We start from the raw sequence: 22126 nt of genomic DNA, 5'->3' as shown, positions 1-22126 counted from the left end.
AGTCATTAAGTTAAAAGAATAATTAAATAAATTAATAAAAAAATAAGCAATAACAAACTGAAAAATAAAATTTAAATAAATTTTGGTAAGACTTACTTTTTTTTATATACTTATATTTTATATAATATTTTTTTTATCATTTGTCTTTACTTTCATTAATTGTAATTATGTTACACTAAATTTTTTATCTGGTGAATGACCTTTATATAATTGTATTTACAAAAAATTATTCTACTTTCAAACAAATTTTTATAGTTATTTCTTTTTTATTTCTCAAACTATGTTTAATATACACAACTTGTAACATTGTAAGTTTTAATTATTGGTTTTTAATAATTATGTATATGGTGTTTGAAAGTATTATTATGGCTTGATTCGACGTATATTCTTAGATTACTCAGTTTTCGGACAGGAATAAAGTGTTTTAATAACGCTACATGCATATAGTTAGAAAAGTCTAGTCTTTGCATAATCATAGAATGTTGTTTGTATTTGAATTATAATGTGGTTTATGTTGTAACGTGCTAAAATATGAATTATGGAGTAGTGCTTTAATTTCCATTCTATATATGTATCTAGATTGTTTAACGTAATGAATATTCTATTTAAGTGTTTTTGTTTGTGTGTGACTACCCGACCTTATTCTACACAAGTAGTCAGAGTGAGATATATTCTCACTTCCCTATTTTTCTTGTGGTTATTTTTATACGTGATTGTAGAAGACTTCTTTTTTGGAGGAGTTTAGTTGATGGAACAGAAAGCTTTGATACTTGTGACATCGGGGTTACTAGGGATACGTCTTTATGTTTTCTATGCTAGGAATTGTAGTTTATTTCTTTTAATACTATTTTTGCGAGTTCTTGTAATACTTTAGGTTTACCTTTGAATTTAGAATTTAGAATGTTAGACCTTTTACCTTTAGTTTGAATTATTTAATACAATATTTCTTTTAGAAATCTTTATTTATATATTATTATGCATGAAGGGTAAAAGGTGTCACACAATGCATGTTGGATCTTTTGAATTTCAGGTAAGTTTAAGGCAATTTTTGAAGTTTGCATTTGTAGATTTTTGATGTCGCACCAGGTGCACCTTCATGGCTCCAAGCGTAGTTCCAGCTAGAGGTCTTTGTCTCATCCATGTCGGGCGTATGACTGGTGGTGCTGAGTGTGATGAGAGACTCATCTCGGGTTGGGGTGGTGTTGAGCATGAGAGAAATGAAAAGTCTTTGATCTAGTGATGTTGGGCTCTATTTGGATGGCACCAAGCATGATCAAGGCAGAGACTTATTTATTAGATGACACCAAGCACTAGTAAGGTAACATTGGATGTGAGTCAGTTAGAGACTTTCTACTTGATATGAGGTTGGACATGGATTTTTTCACTCTAGGAATGAGGTCCCAAGGGTTCCCTACCTTAGTCACACTTGACATGAGTTAAGTGACGTAGGGTATGGACAAGGTAAAGAGCTTCCTGTGTTAGTGGCACTGGGTGCGAGGTAAGTTGCACTGCGCACTGGTTGTGTTGATTATACATGTTGTTTGTGGGTTGAATTGGTGGACATGAATAGAATATTTAAGTTTATTACATGTTGTATGATGAATATTGTGTCTATATAGCTTGATCTGTGATGATATATGTATATGTGATTGTAAAATCAAAAATAGGGTTTGCATAATTAAAAGAATATTGAATCCCTCAAGAAGCTATGAGTTTTTATGATCAAGAAGCTATGAGTTTTTTATAATAACAAACAAAACTTTGCAGGAGACTACTTCAGACAAAGCAGATATCATATTTTGTTTGTAAGATAAAGCAGGCCAAATGAAACATACAATCTATATTAATGATACATTTATTTATCGTTGAAAAGTCAAAATATTCTTTAAGAAGCATTAATACTTTATTCCTTAACAGATCGAATAAAGAAGCTTCCTCATAAACAACGAAAGCTTGCATAAAGGAAATGTCAAATCCTTGTGTTAGGATAGAAAGAGAAAAATCTTGGATATCACGGATAAGAACTAAAATAGACTGCTTTACGTCAACCTCAATTGCTCTACTTTGACACTACTTCTGTTATGCTTATTCAGAAGGTAATGATGATAAGTACTTGTCAATATCATATAAGAGATACACGCTTCAATAAAAAAACATTTACTGCTTGCATTAAATGTATCAACAATAATCTCTAGGATCATCAAAAAAGACAGATGAAGCAACTTATGAAGAAATTTAAATGTTCAAACTCAACGTTGCTATGGTCATCTTTTCTAAAGCTACTACAAAGGATCAAGCCTTCAAACACCAAAAAAAAAGAAGAAGAAAAAGAGTACACATATATACATACGAAGAAAAACATTGTACATTAAAAGATTAACATTCACTAAACAATTCACACTGATCAAACATTTTGAGAATAAAGCTAAAACAATACAAAAAAGCTCTTTATTGTAAATATTGTACATAATTCTTTGTATCCTATTTGTGCTGTATTTTCATAGCATCACGTCTAGAAGAGATGAAGTTATCATTGTAACTCTTATCAAATTTATTTGTAAGGGTTGAGTTTGAATAAGCTTATTCAAAAGAATACTTAGGTTTGAGCCTGAAGAGGCTTGTTCAAAAGAATATTTGGGTTTTAGCCTAGAGAGGCTTTTAGAAAGAATACTTGGTGTTTAGTCTGGAAAGGCTTGTAGAAAGAATAATTGGTGTTTAGCTTGAAGAGGATTGTTGAAAGAATACTTTGTGTTTAGCTTGGAGAGGCTTGTAGAAAGAGTACTTGATGTTTAGCCTAGAGAGGCTTATGAAAAGAATACTTGAGTTTGAGCCTATAGAGACTTGTTAAAAGAATACTTAGGCAGTTACTTAGAGAGTCAAGTCAAAGACTACTTAGGGTTAAGCCAGAAGTGGCTTGTGAAAAAATACTTGTATCTTGCAAAAGATAGTGGAACTCAATTTGATTAGTTAATCTGATTGGATTGAGAACTAGATGTAGTCTTTGAGTTTGAGACAAACTAGTATAAAACATTTGTGCCATTTCATTTGATCAATTCCAGTACTTCATTTGTTAAAGCTCTTACTACTTCACTATAAAAAACACGAGTTTTTAATATACAATATTCAACATCCCTTTTAGTGTATATCTTTTCCTCCAACAATGATAATATGTATTATGAATGGTGATCATTGATATGCTATGTGCGAGGAATATTGCTAGAGTTCATTATTGGAGTGTGAATATAGACATCGACATGTTATTATTGAATAAGTTGTTGAGCATTGATATGGTAGTCTTGGATGAGGTGTGTAACATTGGTATGCTAATTATGGTTGGTGTGACTTGATCTATATATGCATTAGCCTGAGGTGATGTATATAGATGATTCATGTTGAGGCATGAATGTTGAGAATATTGTAGGTATTAAAGCATGTTGATTGACTTAAGACTAAAGGAGAGGGTGTTGTTTAAAAGTTGAAAATCCCATATAGGGAATCTTGTTTTGGCACTCTAGGAAACCAATTTTTTTAAAACCCTCATTGAGTAGAAATGAAACAATCAAAGTGGATTTTGTTGAGTCTTCTTTAAGTCCTTAGTTAATGTGGAGTAAAGTATGAAGTTGAGTGTTACAACCCTTATTTGATTAATGGAAAGATTGTGTGGTTCCTTGCGGATAGTTAGTAGGCTAACTCTATATGTAACTTGGTAATACATATCAAGGTTGTGATACGCCTAACCTAGATATACTAATCTTGACGGTGGAATCAAACTCTCCTAATGTAAGTGGCGACACCCAAGAAATCAAAGGTAGGGTTTGATATCTCACTTTAGATGACGATCTAGCGGGTGCGTTGGGCGTGAAACCGTTTGGGTTGGTTTGGTAGAGCCAAGCCACTTAGATTACTTTGTTGTATTTGGAGATATTTGTAGGTAAATGCGTGACAACGCATTAGTTGTTGAGTATGCATATGATATGGTGAGTTGTTATTATTGTTCATATGCATTGTCACGGATAGTACCATGGATTTCCATCTAATTCTTCCTCCACTAACTGACAATACACAAGCTAATCATGACGCATAATCTTTATAAGTGGCATGTCTTCATCATCACTCAACATAACAAAGTGGCTAATTCATATGGTAATTGATTATCTTCTCGAGGGATATTGATCAAAGGTGATTTCATCAAATTGCTTCATAAATTCCTTAATGTAGGTTTTGTAAGGAATTAGTTGTGCATCTTGAATTTCCCACTCTCCTTTTAATTGAGGAATGACTAGGGTTGAGTCCCCAAATACCTCAAGCATTTTGACCTTTTCTATTATAGCCGCTTGTATCCCTAAAGTGCATATTTCATATTCTACCACATTATTGGTGTTATAAAAGCACAACCTAGTTATGATTAGAGTATACTATTTTTCTGGGAAGGTTAATATAGCTCTAATTCCATGCCCCAAAATGTCAGAAGCACTGTCAAACAACATGATCCACCTTTCCTCTTCTAATGACCCCTCTTCATTAAATAACGCCATTATGTTTTCATTTGGGAAGTCACATTGCGTTGGATGATAATCGTCTATAGGCTGGTGTGCTAGGTAATCTACCAAAGCACTACTTTTAATTTCCTTTTAAGTCATATACATAATGTCATATTCTGATAAAAAAAACTTGTAATCAAGCAATCCATCTTATGAGAATAGGTTTTTCAAAGATGTATTTGATTGTGTCCATTTTAAACACCAACCATGTTGTGTGACTTAGCATATATTGTCTCAAACGATAGGTTGCCCATGCCAAGGCACAACAAGTTTGCTCCAACAATGACAATTTGGTCCCATAATTAATGAACATTTTACTCAAATAATAGATAGCGTGCTCTTTTCTTCTAAAATCATCGTGTTAGCCTAACACACAACACAACCCATAGACCCATCAAGTATTGACAGATACATAACGAGAGGTATTTTAGGGATAGGTGACACTAAAATTGTTGGGCTTTGCAAATATTGTTTTATTATGTCAAAGGCTTCTTAATTGACAATTATCATTCCACTTTATTGGTTGATTTTTGTGTAACAATTTGAAGATGCGTTTACATGTAGTTGTTAGTTGGGTATGAATCGAGCAATATAATTCAATATTGCCAAGAAGCCCCATACTTCTTTTTCTATGCTAGGCAGTGGCATTTCAAGAGTTTCTTGAACTTTGTAACGACCCACCCTAGGCCGTCACATCAATAACCAACCAAAATAAAATAATATAAAATAAAGAAAATAGAGCAAAAGCCAGCTACGCTAGAGTGTAATTATACAATAACATATAAATTGTTTCCAAAATATATAATATAATCTTCTATAGCAGAGTCATCATCCTTAGTAAAGTTATACAGTAATCCAAAAAGATAATATAATTACAATGTCATGAAAACATCAAAATAAGACACCCTAGGTGCTGGTCAAGCTCTAAACCTAGCCACTTCTCAAAGCAGCTATCCAAAAGACTCCTTGTTATCCCAAAGCCTCATACCTGATCTGCTCCCCCACATAGTGAGATCATCACAGTCCACATCATGGAAATATAAGGGTTAGCACATATAAAACCAATCATAGTACATCATAATAAAATATCATTAAACAAATATTTATCCACAGTATTTATCCAGACCAACAAGTCATTTTCAAGCTAAATATAGACCAACCCAAAATATAATGTATACACGTCCATGCCAATGTATACATATTTTATGATAATAAAATAATCCATAACCAATGTATACAATCCATACCATATGTATACATATTCCATATCCAAAACAAAGTCACACCACTGTATAATCCATGATGTAACCAACACATCCAAACCAAATGTTGGCCTCAACACCATCCAAACCAAGTGTTGATACGGTGAAACATGTCAGCAACCCATGTCCCACGCCTAACCTCTCATGAAAAATATACAGTTGGATTACGTCGTCACGTAACCCTGGTGGGGCCACCTCATCCATCGGTATGACTCAGCCTAGACCCATACCGGTAGCAAATAGAATACTTAGAGGAGTACTTCAGAATCCACCTAACATCTGAAGTGGTTTATTATATAACCTTTGGAAAAGTTTCACATTGGAATCCTCACCATGGGATTCCCAAATTCCATATTTTTCCAAAGATTATATCCTGATCTCACCAAGAGATCTAATCCATACCATAACCTTACTCCTTTAAGTCCTATTTACTTTTCCAAACCACATACACATAGCATATTCCATAATTAAACATAACCATAATCATGCCAATTTGTCAACATAATAATAATATAAATAATTAAATATCCAAAACAACCATCAATCGATCCAAATTATACTATATGAAATGAAAATCTCCACATAAAATAGCATATTAAAATTATACTATTCCTATCATGCTCATATATACTAGATTAATTTTATAAGCACTACCCTTACTTGGATATACCTGAACTGAAACTCGGGCAGAACCTTCTCCTCTTTCTTGCTTAAACAAGAACCGAAACTCGGGCAGAACCTCCACCTCTCTCCTTAAGCAAGGACCGAAACTCGGGCAGAATCTCCTCTTCTCCCTCCTCTTTTCTCTCCCCTGGCAGAACCTCCTCTACTGGATTCCTCTTTCTCTCTCCTCTTTTCTTTTCTTTCTCTCTCTCTCTCCCTTCTCTTTCTTTCTCTCTCTCTTCTCTTTCTCTCTCTAAGATTTTCACTTCCCTCAGTATATTTTTTTTCACCCCCCCTGGCCCCTATTTATAGGCAACCAGAGTCACCCGGAACGGCCCGTATTGAATTCGGAACGGCCCGTTCCGAATCTTTCAAATGTACGCAAATTTTTAAACTGGAACGGCCCGTTCCAAAATCGGAACGGCCCGTTCCAAAATCGGAACGGCCCGTTCCCAAAAAGCAGAACGGCCCGTTCTAAAATCAGAACGGCCCGTTCCGAGACTCATCCAGAACGGCCCGTTCTCCCTCCGGAACGGCCCGTTCTCCCTCCAGAACGGCTCGTTCCAAAACCAGAACGGCCTGTTCTCCTTTTGGAACGGCCCGTTCTAGGCCCGTTCTCACTAAAAAAATTTAGTATAATTTTTAAGCTTGGAACGACCCGTTTTGCTTTTGGAACGGCCCGTTCCAAGTTACCAAAACACCCCTTAAATTTTTTTAAAATTGCGAAAATGCCATCAGTAATAAAATTACAAGAATACCCCTATACCTTTATAAAATTTACGAAAATGTCATTGATAATTAATAATAATAAAAAAAATGGGTATTACAAACTTCGTCAAGATCCACTTCTATTCCTTTTTGACTAACTATGAATCCCAACAATTTATCGGATTTCACACTAAAAGTATACTTGGATGAATTTAGCCTCAATTTGAACTTCCTTAGGCACTCAAACAATTTTTCATATGGATTAAATGATCTTCTTCTTTTCTTGATTTGGCAATCATGTCCTCCACGTATACCTCAATCTCCTTATGTATCATGTCATGAAACAAAGTCACCATTGCCCTCTAATACGTTGCCCCAACATTTTTTTAACATGAATGGCATGACCTTGTAGCAAAAGATTCCCCATGGTGTGATGAATGTAGTTTTCTCCATATCATCCTCAACCCTCTTAATTTCGTTATATCCTGAGTAGCCATCCATGAAAGAAAATAATAAATGTTGCATTGTGTTATCTATTAACACATCAATGTGAGGTAGTGGGAAATCATCCTTTGGGTTGACTCTATTTAAATCCTGATAATCTACACATATCCAAACTTTCCCACTTTATTAGGTATGGGGACTGTATTAGTAACTCATTGTGGGTATTTGGAAACAGCTAGAGAACCTACGTCAAATTGCTTCTTGACATCCTCTTTGATCTTTAAAGATAATTCTGATTTCATTTGCCTCAACTTTTGTTTAACAGGAGGACATTTGGCTTCAAAGGCATCTTATGCTCCATTATACCAGTATCAAGTCTTGACATATCCTAATGCGACTAGGCAAAGAAACCATTATAATCATGTAGGAGCTTTATCAACTTGTTATGTTTAACTTCTTTCATCAATGTGTCAATTTTGATTTCTTTTTTTTCCTTTGCACTCCCCAACTTGATTATCTCAGTCAATTCTTCATGAGGTTGGATTTCTTTACTCTCTTGTTCCACCAACATCAATAGCTCAGAGAAAGGCTCTAAATCATCCTTAGTTGTTAGTTTGATTAACAATGGGACAATCAAAATTATTTGATGCAATACTAACATTGTCACTTTTAAGCACATTTTTTTTTTCCAAATATGCATTATTTAAAATTGAGATAAGTTCGACAACAAAATTAAATAAGAAGAAAGGAAGAAACAAAAGGTGAAGGAAAAACAAATGCACTTTATTAATAAAATTTTTGAAAGAAATTACATGAGCCCTTATTCAAAAAAGAATCCTAAAGCCTAAGGCAAAGCAATAAGACTAGCATTACAAAAATTACTTTAAATTTGAATTGAAAACCATAGGTAACTCAACAATCTCCCAATTTTTTAGCTCAATGTTTGATGGACAAGCGCAAACTAGGTTGACATATTCATCCACATGAATGTCTTGCTCAACAATAGTTATTAAGTTTGGAAGCTCATACCCAACACTCCCAAAGATTTCTCATAGATCACAGATAGGGATCTCTAATTTTTTTAGCTCCCTATTTTCTAGTCTGGCTAACCTTTTCTCTTTTCTCATGCACAACTCACCTTTTATTAGCCTTTGAGGGTTTGTAATCCAAACCAAATCAATCTTTATTTTCTATCAATTCCAACAATTGACTCAGACCTTGTAAATTTCTTCCTAGTCCACATCCATACCAATACCCATTCTCTATCATGATTTTAGCTACCATTATGGAAGCACCAAATGGTTGTGGCTTCATGACAATCTTTCCATAATTGACATTTGCAATCCCAAGCCTTTGAAATGAGGTCTCTAAAGCTTCTTCAGTAACCTCAATATAAGGAGTGAATGAAGTTTTACTAACCAACAATTAATGACCAACTTGTTATCAATAAAATTTTAACTTCTGGTGAAGTGTGGAGGGCACAACCCTTGCACAATGAATTTAAGGTCTTCCCAAAATGCAATTGTAAGCTAATGCAATTTTCATCACATGAAATACTACCCTAAAGGTATTAGGAACGATTTGGATAGGAAGACTTATTTCCTCGGTCACTTCCCTGCGAGACCCGTCAAAAGCCCTCACTATCATAGTGCTTGGCTTAATGTATGATTCATCATATCAAAGTTTTGTCAATGTTATCTTTGGCATCACATTTAATGAAGAACCATTGTCAACTAAAAATCTCGCCAGGATATGGTCCATGTATTTTATTGATATGTGCAAGGCGTTATTGTGCCCAACTTCTTCCACTAGCATCTCATCATCAATATGTTAAGTCATACGAAGCAATTCCCAACAAGGTTTTGAACATGATAAATATAATACATATTGTTATTTCTAACATGTGTGTTAGTGTTTCAGATAAATATAAGAATAGGCAAAACTAAAAAATGAAGTACGTGTTATTACACATACTAAGGTCAAATCAAACGAAGCCTGGTTGAGCTATACAAAACATCAGACGATGGTTGATCAAGCATCAAGACTAAGTCTGATCAAAAGCCAGACGAAAATACAACAAATACAAGACAAGGCGTACTACCAGTCGAAGTCTTGAAGTATCAGACAAAAGGCCAAAACAAGTATCAAACAAGGCTAAATCAAGAACAAGACAAAAGTTGGTTAAGCACCGGATGAAGTCCGTACAGACATCAGATGAAGCTTAATGATCAACTAGATGAAGGTCAACAAAGTATCAGACGATGGATAACACAAGACGAAGAAACGTTCCAGACGAAATTAAAGTCTTCCATCTTCACAACTGACCAGACGGAAGGAAAAGTCAAAGTCTACTTCTCAAATGGAGACTCAAATTTGAGATGCATTACCAAACGCAAACGAAGAATACTGAAAAGCTTATGAAGTCCACTATTCACAACAAAAGATATCAAATATCGTCTACACTCATAGAAGAGCACACAAAGTCATCAAATTTGTGAGAAGAAAGAAGAAAGATAGACAAGCGCGCATCCACAAGTCAAAGCATGCGTGTGTCAGAGAAAGTACACCTACTTTTCAGAAAAAGACAACGCCTTTGCAGCTGCGATGACAAAAAGAGAACAAAAATACCTAGATTATGATTGAAGTCAGAAATAGAAGTGAACGAACTACACAAAAGACTTCATGTAACATAGATTCAGTAAGCAAACATTTAATGCAAGATCAAATGCATTAAATGGAAGATCTATATGGCCATAAACGAACTACTATCTACGCCAACGGGAAGCTCCGCTCCAACGTACTCTTTCAAATTTAAACAACGGGCAGATTTATCACGAGGCTATAAATATCAAGAACTAACAAGAGAAAGAGAGAAGAGAAGAAACAAGTAATAAGCAAAGGTGAACGTAAAAGCGAACTTACAGCTCTTCCTGTACAGTCTTGTATATTTGTGTAAATCTAAAATAGCTTATCTTAGCGAGTGTTGAGACTATCTTATCCTCTCTGTGAGAGTAATACACACACTCAAAACACATATCTCTGTAAAACTAAGGTTGCATACCTTAGCGAATGTAGAAACCATCCTATCCTCTCTGTGCGAGTTATACACACATTCAAAATATCTATCTTTTGTCAAGCCTGAAGAGGCTAGTTGAAAGAATACTTGAGAAACCAAAAGTGGTTTAAGAATACTAGCGCTGATGAGAAGTTGGCGAACCAGGAATGATTGATAATACTTGGGGAACCAGAAGTAGTTTAAGAATACTAGCGCTAACGAGTGAAGTTGGCGAACCAGAAGTGGTTGATAATACATGTAATCCGTTGTGATTAGTGGAACCCTTCAGTTGAAAGAGACTGGACGTAGCTCAGGTCGAGCGAACCAATATAAAACTCTTTGCACTTTTTATCTATTTCTCAGACGCAATTTTGTTTAGCTAATATATCACGTTGAAAATTTCGTCCGCTGCTTATATGTCACTAAAACTATCTTCATACGGAAAATACACTTGCTTAATTTATTATTTTAATAAACATTTTTCCTTATGCATACGATAAACTTTCAAACGCAAAATTTTTTGTTGAGCCAACTTTGTACAGTTTTTAAGTGTTCAAAATAATTTTATTAGACGAAAAAAGAGTCTCTTTGCAAAAATAGTTTTAAAATTCCTTCGTTCACACACACATTCAACCCCCCTTCTGTGTGTTTTTCCGCTAACTTCACAATAAAAGTAAGGTAATTATTGATAGTGATATTTTCAACAATACCTTCAAATTTCTCCTAAAAAATGTCATGGACGACATGTGCTTCATTTAATATCTTCAACAAAATTTGTCTATGAGATTTTGAGTTCATCATAAATGAAAAAAGTGATATTCTAGCAGGGATCTAGTTCAATTGATCAATCATTGTGTACTCACTTTATTGTATGAGTTTTAGGAATTCATAGTCCTCTTCATAGGAGATTTCCTTCTTCTTCTCTTCTTGACCTTCCCATCAATGATTTTTTGTTCAACCACCTCTTTGCCTTTCTCGTGGCTTTTCCCTACTTCTTTAGCTTGCTTGACTCTTAAATCATTTGAAGTGTAAATTCGACCACTTTGAGTCATACCACAAATTCCAACAACATTTGTGAAATCAGTGGTTTCTAAACAAGTCACTTTTACCAATTTTTTGTCAAAGGTGTCAATGCAAACTTCTATATCATATCTCCATGGAACTGTTTTATTATCCTTATAGCGTAAAACCTTTGGCACCTATATTGTGATAGGCTTTGGTTTGTTGATATTCAAAACATTTTTACCCTTAGTATAGCAATCAACCAAGGATTATAGGCATCTTATAAGGTTGAATCAATACCTAATACATGGCTTCCAAAATAGCCAACCTATACAATTTTTCATCCATCAAATCTTGTCAGATCCGCTTAAAGTCATCATATTCTTCAATCTCATGACCTTTACCAGAATGTAATCCACACCCCTCATCCCTAAAGCTTCCTTCCACCATCCCAAACTTACACATTCCTTCAAAAATGGAATTTAGGGGAGTTTTCACATCCTTCACCCTCTTTATCATGGGTTAGCCCTCTATGACTTGGTAGAGGATTACTCCCAATATTAGGATTATTCTCTTTGAAGTTCAACAACCCTGCTGTAACCAAACTTTTCACCTTGAACTTCAAAGCTCTATAATTCTCAAGGGAATGACCAACAACACCCACATGATAATCACTTTTGGAATTTGCATCATATCCCTTGGGATATGGTAGTTCTATGGGTTTCATTAGGAAGGGTACTACCAAAGAGTTTTGTAGTAAGAGAGGGAACAACTCAGTATACGATATATGGATAGGGTACTAGATAATCGATTAAATGGATCAATGGGAGAATGTTGGTTACTTCCTTAAAGATAAGAGCAGATGTGTCTTTCTTTTGAGGAAAATATTTTCAATTTGAAATCACTCCTATTTTCATGTGGAAGTTACTTTTAATGTTGTCCATTATCAATCTAGGTTCAACTCATTATCTTTGCAACAACTATTTGGTTATACCCACTATCTCATATGCGAAAATTCTTTTGTTGAGTTTTGTGATAGCCAAAACTCTATATAAGGAGTATGTTGCTCTTCCTTTGAGTCACCAAATCTTCTCTTATTTATAGTATACAACACCATTGTGTATTAAGAGTAAGGGCTTGGAATTGTTCAAGAGAAATTTTGACACAAGATAGAGCTGTTCATAGTAGATAACAATGGATGGAGGTTGATTTTCATGATTCTTATTTTCCACTTCTGCTTGATCTGAATATGTTGTTTTTTGTGTTTAACATGTTTGGATTGATAAATTTTTTTAAATGGTCTTTTAATTGATGTTGGGCTATGATAATGGTTTTTGCTCAGTTGTTTTATCTTTTTGGGATTTTCTTTGTGGGAGGTGCAAACAATTTCAAATCTGTGCAAGAAGGTGGTGTGATAGAGGGAGGGAAGGTGACATAATGAGGGGAAGAAGAAAGGTGATTGATGGGGAGAAGAGAGGAACTGGTCAAAAAAAGAGGTACTCAATTGCAAGGGTGGCAAGAAGGTGGCAATTGCAAGGGTGGCAAGAAGGTGGCAATTGCTATGAATTCTTTTATATTTCTACATCAGTTAAAATTGATCGATATATCTACATCATTATTTTTTACATATCAGGGATCTACATCAATTATACAATCGATATAATAGATCTTGTTTACACTAGTTGTTACAATGACATGTTTTTATGAGCCTTTTTTACTGCCTTGAAGAATGACAAATACTTTATCACAATAATTTAGAATATTCTAGAATCATGTAATATAAAATTATTATGATATAATTTGCATGTTATTGGTAAATTTTATAAGTTGATCTAAAAAGTTGTATCATTATTTTAATAAGGAATAAAATTATTTTAGTCATTTAATGTATAAAACAATGTTTCTCTCTCTTTTTATTGTCAATTTAGAAGAAATATTAAATTTGTGAGATCCATATATTTCTTAATCTTTCCAACCATTTATTAAGTAATTAAAGAGAGAGAAAAAAAAAACAACATTCTCTTATCTTTCTTAACTCTTCCTTCTTGCATAACAAATATAAGATTAAAAGCAAGATAACGCACCTTTATGTTTTCAAAGACCAAATTATATATCAATAATAACTTGTATATAGCTAAATTCTAATTCAACCTACTAGTTTTTCAAATATTGAATTATGTGAGCGAAGTGATGTATATGTATGAATTCCTCTAATTTATATAATTTCTTTAATAATTTTCATTATTTATTTATTTATTGTATACAATAGGAATAGAAATATTTAAACTTGAGGAACTCATTCATGTTACTTAAATAGCACTTCTGGTCGACCCTAAAGGGGGTATTTTATCTATCTACCTATGTGTTTTTCTCAATTCTCTCGCAACATTTTCCTTACTGAGTTGAAAAGTAGTCGTGCAGATGTTAATTCTACTAATTGATATATTAAGCTAAAAATTTGCTTCAAATATCATATACGCAATTTTATTGCATTTTTCTGTTTTTTCACACAACATTTTTATGAGATGTACTCGCACCCCCTAAACAAAAATCAAACGTGCAAGAAAATACGACACATTTATTCATCTTGTAGCACAAATTTCTCAAGTAAGAAGTTATTGGCCTCTAAAACAAACATAAACCGAAACCAGACCACTGGTCCGGTTAACAAAGCCTGCTAAAGAAGAAGAAACTCACACGTTTACAATTACATGCATGCATGCTAAATCCAAACTAAAACCACACAAATAAAATTTAACAAAAATGACACAAGTCTTGACCATATATAACACCATTTAGTCCAACTTAACCGGAGCCTCCAAGAACACCCTTAAGCTTCTTGACCACAGCAGCATCAATGAAAGTTGTTTCCGTGATGAGTTCAGTGGGGAAGTCACTTTTGAACAAAGCAAAGTCGAGAATCTGCAAGCCAGGGTTGGCACTGCTGAAGCTCACAAAGGCCAAGGCAGGAGAGCCACCAGCGTTGATTTGGAAGTGCAACAAGCCTTGAGGGTACACCATGATGTCACCCTTTTCAAGAGTTTTGAGGTACACAGTGTTGTCCGAAGCAACAAAGCCTGTGCAGATTCTACCTGTCACAACCACCAACAATTCCGTGGCTCCAGGGTGTGTGTGAAGTGGGATAACGCCACCAGGTGCCAAGTCCAAACGTGCAATGGAAATTCCAAGGCCATTGACACCAGGGAATTGAGCATCAAATGCTGGAGTCACTGCAGCTTTTATGATGTTTGAGGTGTTGCCAGCAGTTCCAAGGCCTGAGTAGACAAAGTCATTCACTGTCACCTTTGAAGGCTTCTTGCATGAGTACCCTGCAGGGCCATTGGGAGCAGTGTAGTCTGCCACACAGAAATCTAGCACTGAGGCATTGGAGAATGAAAAGAGAGATAAGGTGAAGAAGATGGTTAGAAGCAACTTCATTGTTGATAGGTTATAGCTAGGTATGTATGTGTAAGAGTGTGTGTGTTGAATTTATCAGTTCTGTTATATAAGTGAGTGGGAGGGTCAAGTCTCAAGACTCATTATTGTGGATATTTTCATACCATTGATTCACCAATGCCATTGAGATGCTTCAAAATGGTTAAACATGTATGCATACATTTTTCTTACCTGTGCTGTTCCTGGAAACGACAGATTTTGTGACAACTTCGGTGCACGTGAACGCCTACTTTTTCTCTCTCGAATAACAACAAGAAGCGTCTTTTGGTTTGAACTAATTGAGAAAAATAGGTACATCATCTTCTGCATTTTCTCTAAGTGTTATCATGACATTGAAATGTCAAGTCGTAGTTAACTTTAATTTATAATGGATTAATAGTGTTATAAAGTTATTCACAGTCACGTGTAAAACTGATTAATGTTTCCTCACAAATTGTTGATAGTAAGTAAACCATATACAATTATTAAGAGGTAATCAATTGTGACATCAGATTATTAAAATATCTAATAATAATTAATTTTATCTTACAAGTAATTAACATAATTGATCCAACGATAAGTGAAACTGAAAGAAAATATTGAGATTTTTTTAAAATAAAAAAGATATATATTAGGTATTTTTTTAAACATATGAAATATATTTGTTAACATATATGTCTTTTTATTTTATAAAATCGAATAACAAATATAATTTTTGGTAGGTTTAAAGTCTAAGTTTTTGGGGTCTTACTTTGGAACTGTTTTAGTGATTACTAATAGACCCGTTTGTTTAAAAAAGAAAATCATAAGAAATATTTTTGTTTAATAAAATAAGTAGTTTTTTTAATGTGTATTTGTAAACTTGTTTTAAAAAAAAAAAAAAACATTTTTCTCCTCTCTTTTTCTTTTTTTTAAGAAAATCACTATCTATTTTTTAAAAGAAATATTTTTTAAAAATATTATTTTTATTTTTAATTTTAAATAAACTAGCCCAATGTCATAAGATTATTAGAATGTCTAATAATTGTTAACTTTAATTAACCACATCAATAAATGGTCTCAAAAATCACATCAATGATTATATATAATTATATTCATTAATGAAATGTAACCCATTTATATATGTAATGGATGTTGGGTAGAGAAACCCTTTAGTTTTATTATTAAATTCAAGTTTACCTTCTCTTTTTACGTTCGATTCTAAATTTACGAAAAAATAACTATTTTCTACTTCAATCTAAACGTGAAAAATCACATTTTCATGATACAAACACGTTATAAGTAGTATAAAAAAGGACTTCTGTGAACAATTATCATACAGTACGTTATTATTTATTAACACCTATTATTTTTAAAAGTTTTCAAAAAAAAATATACTTGAACAGTAGATTGCATACAATAATTGATTGAGAGAGAAATTTGAGATAAAGATAAAAGTAGATTGTATAACAATTTGATTAATTGAGAAATTTGAGATATAATAAATAGTGTAAAAATAAAAAAATAATAATAATAATTTCTCTATCACATCATATTTTTTATCATCCCCAATTTCTTTCATAAAGCTTGAATAGAGTTTGATGTTGAACTATCAAACTTTTCCGTATAGGAAAGCTTTCTTCTTTTTAGGCTCTCTTGGTGTACTTGTTGATGATATTTTTTTCCACCATGGATAAGCAATCTAATTTTTGGTAAATATTTTAGCAGTCAATATTTCATTTTTATTGTGACCAAGTAAAAGACAATAATTTTTTTATAAGCTTTGAGCACTTAGCAACAGAAGTTTGTGTGTATATTCCAGTAAAATTCTTTGTGTGGGGGAAAAAGGGTGAAGATAAGGATGGTGGTCCATGCAGAAGCACATGGCATGGGAAAGAAATGACAGCATAAGAAGACGTTTTGACAGCTAGAAGGACCCCTCTGAATGTCAAAGCATGGCTTCATGGGAACATATATTTGTGGTCATCTTAAATTCCCCATCTTATACGGAACCATGTTTTTACTCAACTAAGTGAGACCATAAAATAGGTCTTAAATGTTAATACACATGAATGAGGATCATTCTGTATTATGCCCTTATAACATACAAATTCTGTTGGATGTTCACACTGCAGCTAAGGATAAGATTACCATCGACCAATCAGTATTGGCCAATCATTCATTTCACAGCCAATGAGGGTGTCACTATTATTGCAATAACGTTGTTCATTATGTTGTTTGTGTCTACGAGATGTTACCAAGAGTCATTTCAGTTAACTTAACCGTTGCATAGCTCTTGGATTCCTAGATATTTTTGAAGATGAAATGGACGTCACTACGAAAAGGCACAGATTGTGATTCAGACATATGTGTACAAATTACAGTTGCCATATGCACGTACCCTAACCATGTCTATTTGTTAATATGGCTAACAGCAACCACACATGAATGTTACGTGACATTAAAAACTAATTCCACTTTATTTTAGAGAAACAAAAATCAAAATTACACTTTTAAACAATGTAGAGACTAAAACTAAGTTTAATCAAACTTATAGGGATCAAAACTACAATTTTGCTAGGATTAAGACTAATTTTAAACAAATTTTCGGGAACCCAAAACAAGATTTACTCTAATAATAATGTTTACTTGAGAAACTTGTCGAAAATTTTAATATTGAGTAATTTCCATGTGAATCTTATTAAACAAGGAGTGAGATTTAAAGGGGGTATGCATATTTGAAATTTTAGATAGTAATAAATAATGTGTTATTAATATTTTCTAAATTGATAATAATAAAAATAAGAGTGTGTTATTGATGTTTTTTATTTAACAGATGTTAACACGTGTTTTTTTAGCGAGTTTGCATATATTTAACAGATGTTTTTTATTTGTGTATATTTAATAAACAAAGAATTTTGACAAAATTGTTTCCCATAAAATAATTTTTAATATAATTTAAAAATTTATAAAAATATAAAAGAAAAAAAAGTAGCGTATGAACACTAGCTCAAAAGATAAACATGACTTCAAGATTAACATTAATTATTGGGAAAATGATGTAATAAAGGAAACAATGACATTTTTTTAGCAATTTAAGCAACTTATACTACATTGGTTCCCAAATAAGTAATGTAGTATATATCTTTTTACATTGATTGTTAGTTTAACTAATGTAGAAATGATTATTCTACATTGATTAGAAACATAATTGTTCCTGTGTTAGGACACACACTTCAATTATCCTAGTTGAAACGGGTCGGGTCTCTGACGTCTTCTTCTTGTTCGGGTCCGAGTAGTCCGAGATCAAACGGGGGGTGCCTACAAAGACACTCTGACGCTCAAGTCAGTGTTCGGCGTAATAAATGCGGTAGTTCAGAATTAAATACATACCTCGTTGGGGTCCTATTTATAGTAGTTCTTATTGGGCCGTGATTAGGGACTGTGCCCCGGAAAATTAGGGGTCTAATCCTATGCATTATGTTAATTAATCTCTCCGTAACCATCTTGACAAGGGCGATGAACTCGGCCGACGCTGCCGACATGTTTCGCCCCCATCTGGGAGTGGTCGGCGGGTTCGGGGTACTCGGCACAAGTAACGGTCTCGGGTATTCGGGCGAGTCGGCCACCATACGGTATACAACCCCGCAGCGTCAAGGATGTGAAAAGACGAAGACGGTACAAAAAACATGGCGACGTGGTATTCGGTGCTGAAGAATAAGGGTCGATATAGGTGTATCTCGAGGCCTCGTCTGGATGATGCTTGGGCCGACCTTAACCATGAGCTCAAGCCGAGGCATTTTGCAGGCGATGTCCAGGCCGAGATCTTAACCATGTGAGGTCAAGCCGAGGCCGAGATCTTAACCATGTGAGGTCGAGCTGAGGCCTTTTGCGGGCGGTCTTGGCCGAGACCTTAACCATGTGAGGTCAAGCCGAGGCCTTTTGCGGGCGGTCTTGGTCGAGACCTTAACCATGTGAGGTCAAGCCGAGGGCTTGGACGTGAGAACCTGCATCAGGGCTTCGAATAGTGGTGACTTACACCGAGGCCTCGGCAGGTGTGGCCTGCCACGTTGGCCCTAGCGGTTACAGGCCCAACGGTTATTAAACCTGGGCCGTTGGATGATGTTGATCGAACGGTCGTGGCCCAGGGGCGTCTTTTCACCTCCCCCTATTTACCTTGCCTATAAATAGAAGTGTTGGACGTGAAAATTTACGCGCTGTAAATTTTCTGAACTCTCTCGAGATCATATTCTTTCGAACAACCCGAGCAACGTAAATTTTTGTATTCTTTAATTTTAGCAATAAATGGACAAAGGCTACGTTTCGGCGAGGAGTTGGACGTCTTCGGAAGCGTCGGGCGCTTCATCAGATAAAGAGGGGTCGACTTCAAGTGAAATATCAAGATTGCCACCGCTGCAGTGCGAAGTTGTCTTCCCTTCCGATCATCCCGAACCAGAGGACAGCGGGGATGAGGTGGTCGAGGTGTCGCCTCCGACAACATTGGCTGTGGCCTTGGCACGGGCAACCGAGGTGGATGACCGAGGTCTAGGTCGAGTCGGTCAGCCGGACCCACAAGCGTTGCAAGTTGATGTAAGCGGGGACAAACTGGAGGTGGTCGGCGATGCACGAGGCAAGAGAGTTGTCGGACCGAGTACTCGGGTAAGGGAACAGATTGACTATGGAACTGTGGAGGTGCCTGGTTATGAGTGGGTTGACGGGGAGGTCGGCATTTATTTTTCGAAGTTGTTTGGCCAGGGGTTGTTAGACACATTTGTCTCCTTGGAGAACTGTTTCGGGAGTGGGGAGGACCAGTTTCCTCTACTTGCCGAGGCATGCATGGACGATGGGCCGGAGACTGACTTCGTGTTTTTGGAGTCGGGGGACGATGAGGACGATTACTTCTACGCCTACATGTGCTGGTTCGTAGACCTCGGTGTTCAACTACCCTTTGACGATTTTCAAATGGGGGTTCTTCGAGTGCTCAACGTGGCGCCGACTCAGTTGCATCCGAATGCATGGGCCGCGATGCAGGCGTTTCGGAATCTATGCTTGTGTTTGGGTCTAACTCCCTGACCCTTGGCTTTCCTTTATTACTATACCAGTCGTCCGAGCAAACCGGTCAAATGGGTGTCCTTGTCTAGGGTGCCGAAGCGAGGGTTTCTCCGAGCCTTCACCTCTTCCTACAAAGGGTTTAAGAATGGGTTCTTCAAGGTTCGCTGGGGGTCGGAGATGAAGAATTGCTTTTATGACCGAGAAGGCGACCCACTATTTCCCTTTTATTGGACGAAGCGCCCGACGCGTTACGAAGCGATGTCCGCGTCTAATCTCCCTGCCGAGGACAAGGAGATTGTGGACCTATTAGATCAGCTGCCGAAAGGCTTGCCTGCCCGAGGCCTTTTGGACATTTTTGAAACGTCTCATTTTGAGATGGCCTTGCTAGGTATGCGTTCTAGGATTCGATTACTTAATCATTTTTTAAATTGATGTTAAGATTTACTTCGTTGCAGGTTTAATGGCCGGAGGTAAGCTAGACGTGACCGCTATGCTCGCGAAGAGGGCGAAGGATGCAAAGGCCAGTGGGAAGGTTCCCCCGGCACGGTCGGCTCTGAAGATGACTCGGGATAAGCCTTCCCATGTGTTGATTCCCATCGCCGACCCCAAGAAGAAGGGAAGCAGCTCCCGAGTGAGGGCGGCCGAGCACGATATAGAGCCGGAGCGGCCAAGCTCTTCTCACAAGCGGGGGAAACAACTGTCATTGGAGCAATCGGGGTGCGGCACTTTTTCTATTCCCGCCGTGGTGGCGGGTTCGAACTTCCTAGCCCCGAACGTGCAGACCGAGAACTTGGTCAGTTTAGATCTTGCTACTGGAGGGGGGCTGCAATACTTGGAGGGTATGTCCGCCGAGGCCGCGTACAAGCTCTTCTGTGAGCTCGATACTCGGACCTCTTTGGTCGCCAAGCATGTCATGATGCGGCATGCTGTCTCCGAGGAAAGGTTTCATGGCCGGCTCAAGGAGGCCGAGGCCACGGTGAAAGAGGCATTGGGTGCCAACGCTAAGCTAACCGAGTTGGCCAAAGAGCTGAAGAGGGTCGCTGACGCCCATAGGAGGGAGGCTGACGACTTGAAGTTAGTCGTTCAGAGGTTGAAGGCTGAAGCCTCCAAATATGAGAGTGAAATTGCTTGGCTGAAGGAGGCAGCCATCAAATTTGAGGCCGAGGCGACTGAGCAGATCCTTTCACAACATGATGCCGGCTTCCAACACGCAGTGCGACAGGCCTACCACTTCTGTGAGGTCCCGGCCGATTTCCAGTTAGATGTCAGCCGAGACTTCTTGGGTGGGAGGTTTATGAGCTATGATGAGTTCCCTCAAGGGGTCGAGCCTGATGCGGAGGCTCCTCGCCGAGGCATTTCAACCCAACCTCTCGTACAGTCGACTGAGGAGGAGGATCCGGTTATTGACGTTGTTGGTGATGGGGATCCGGTGGACTCAGCAGCCGCATGAGGATCGGCTTTAGTCGTAGGACTTATTTTTTGTAATCGGGCTGTCAGCGCTTTTTGTAAGCTCGGCCTTTGGTGTCAGTGCATAAACCTGACTTATTGTTTTTTGTAAGTAGCCGTTTTGATCGGCCATCATTAATGAAATTTCTTTTGCTCTTATTTGTCGTCTTTAAATGTCTGAGTTAAAATCAACCGACTTCGATGTGGCCGGGGGGCTACTTTTCCGATATGGTCAGTGATTGGTGCGTGGTGTGTTCGTTTATATGAGTGTACGGTTTTCGTGTGTTTGGTTTGAACTTGTGGCAAGAGTGTTCGACCTGAGTGTGAGTGATGGGTTACGTATGAGTGACCGAGGGTTACTCGGCTGGAGAACGCTCGGTTTCGGTTTGTGCGTGTGTCAGGCTTGCGTGAATCGTTGAGAGGTCGACCAAAGTTTGTTCGACGCGCGTTGTGCATGGTACTCGGTCTAGGCGCATCCTTAGCCGAGGAGGTTACTCGGGGGGAAACCTGAAGGGCGCGAGTACGCGTCAGAGTGATTG

The 22126-nt window shown here is 36.6% G+C and overlaps 1 protein-coding gene across 1 annotated transcript; it reads right to left on the bottom strand.

Moving 5' to 3' along the window:
* Positions 1 to 14233: 14233 nt before the first annotated feature.
* Positions 14234 to 15212, bottom strand: LOC109815284 (auxin-binding protein ABP19a). Its single transcript, XM_020379955.3, has one exon. It carries the CDS (start codon positions 15111 to 15113, stop codon positions 14481 to 14483), a length of 633 nt encoding a protein of 210 aa, XP_020235544.1. The 5' UTR covers positions 15114 to 15212; the 3' UTR covers positions 14234 to 14480.
* Between the last annotated feature and the right edge of the window lie 6914 nt (positions 15213 to 22126).

Source organism: Cajanus cajan, chromosome 1 (assembly GCF_000230855.2).
Source record: "Cajanus cajan strain Asha chromosome 1, NIPB_CcT2T_4, whole genome shotgun sequence".
In the NCBI taxonomy this organism is placed as follows: Eukaryota; Viridiplantae; Streptophyta; class Magnoliopsida; order Fabales; family Fabaceae; genus Cajanus; species Cajanus cajan.
This window is presented reverse-complemented; position numbering and strand designations above follow the sequence as displayed.

Excerpts from the sequence above, each read along its gene's own strand:
- LOC109815284 (XM_020379955.3), bottom strand. The coding sequence starts at position 15,113 with ATGAAGTTGCTTCTAACCATCTTCTTCACCTTATCTCTCTTTTCATTC.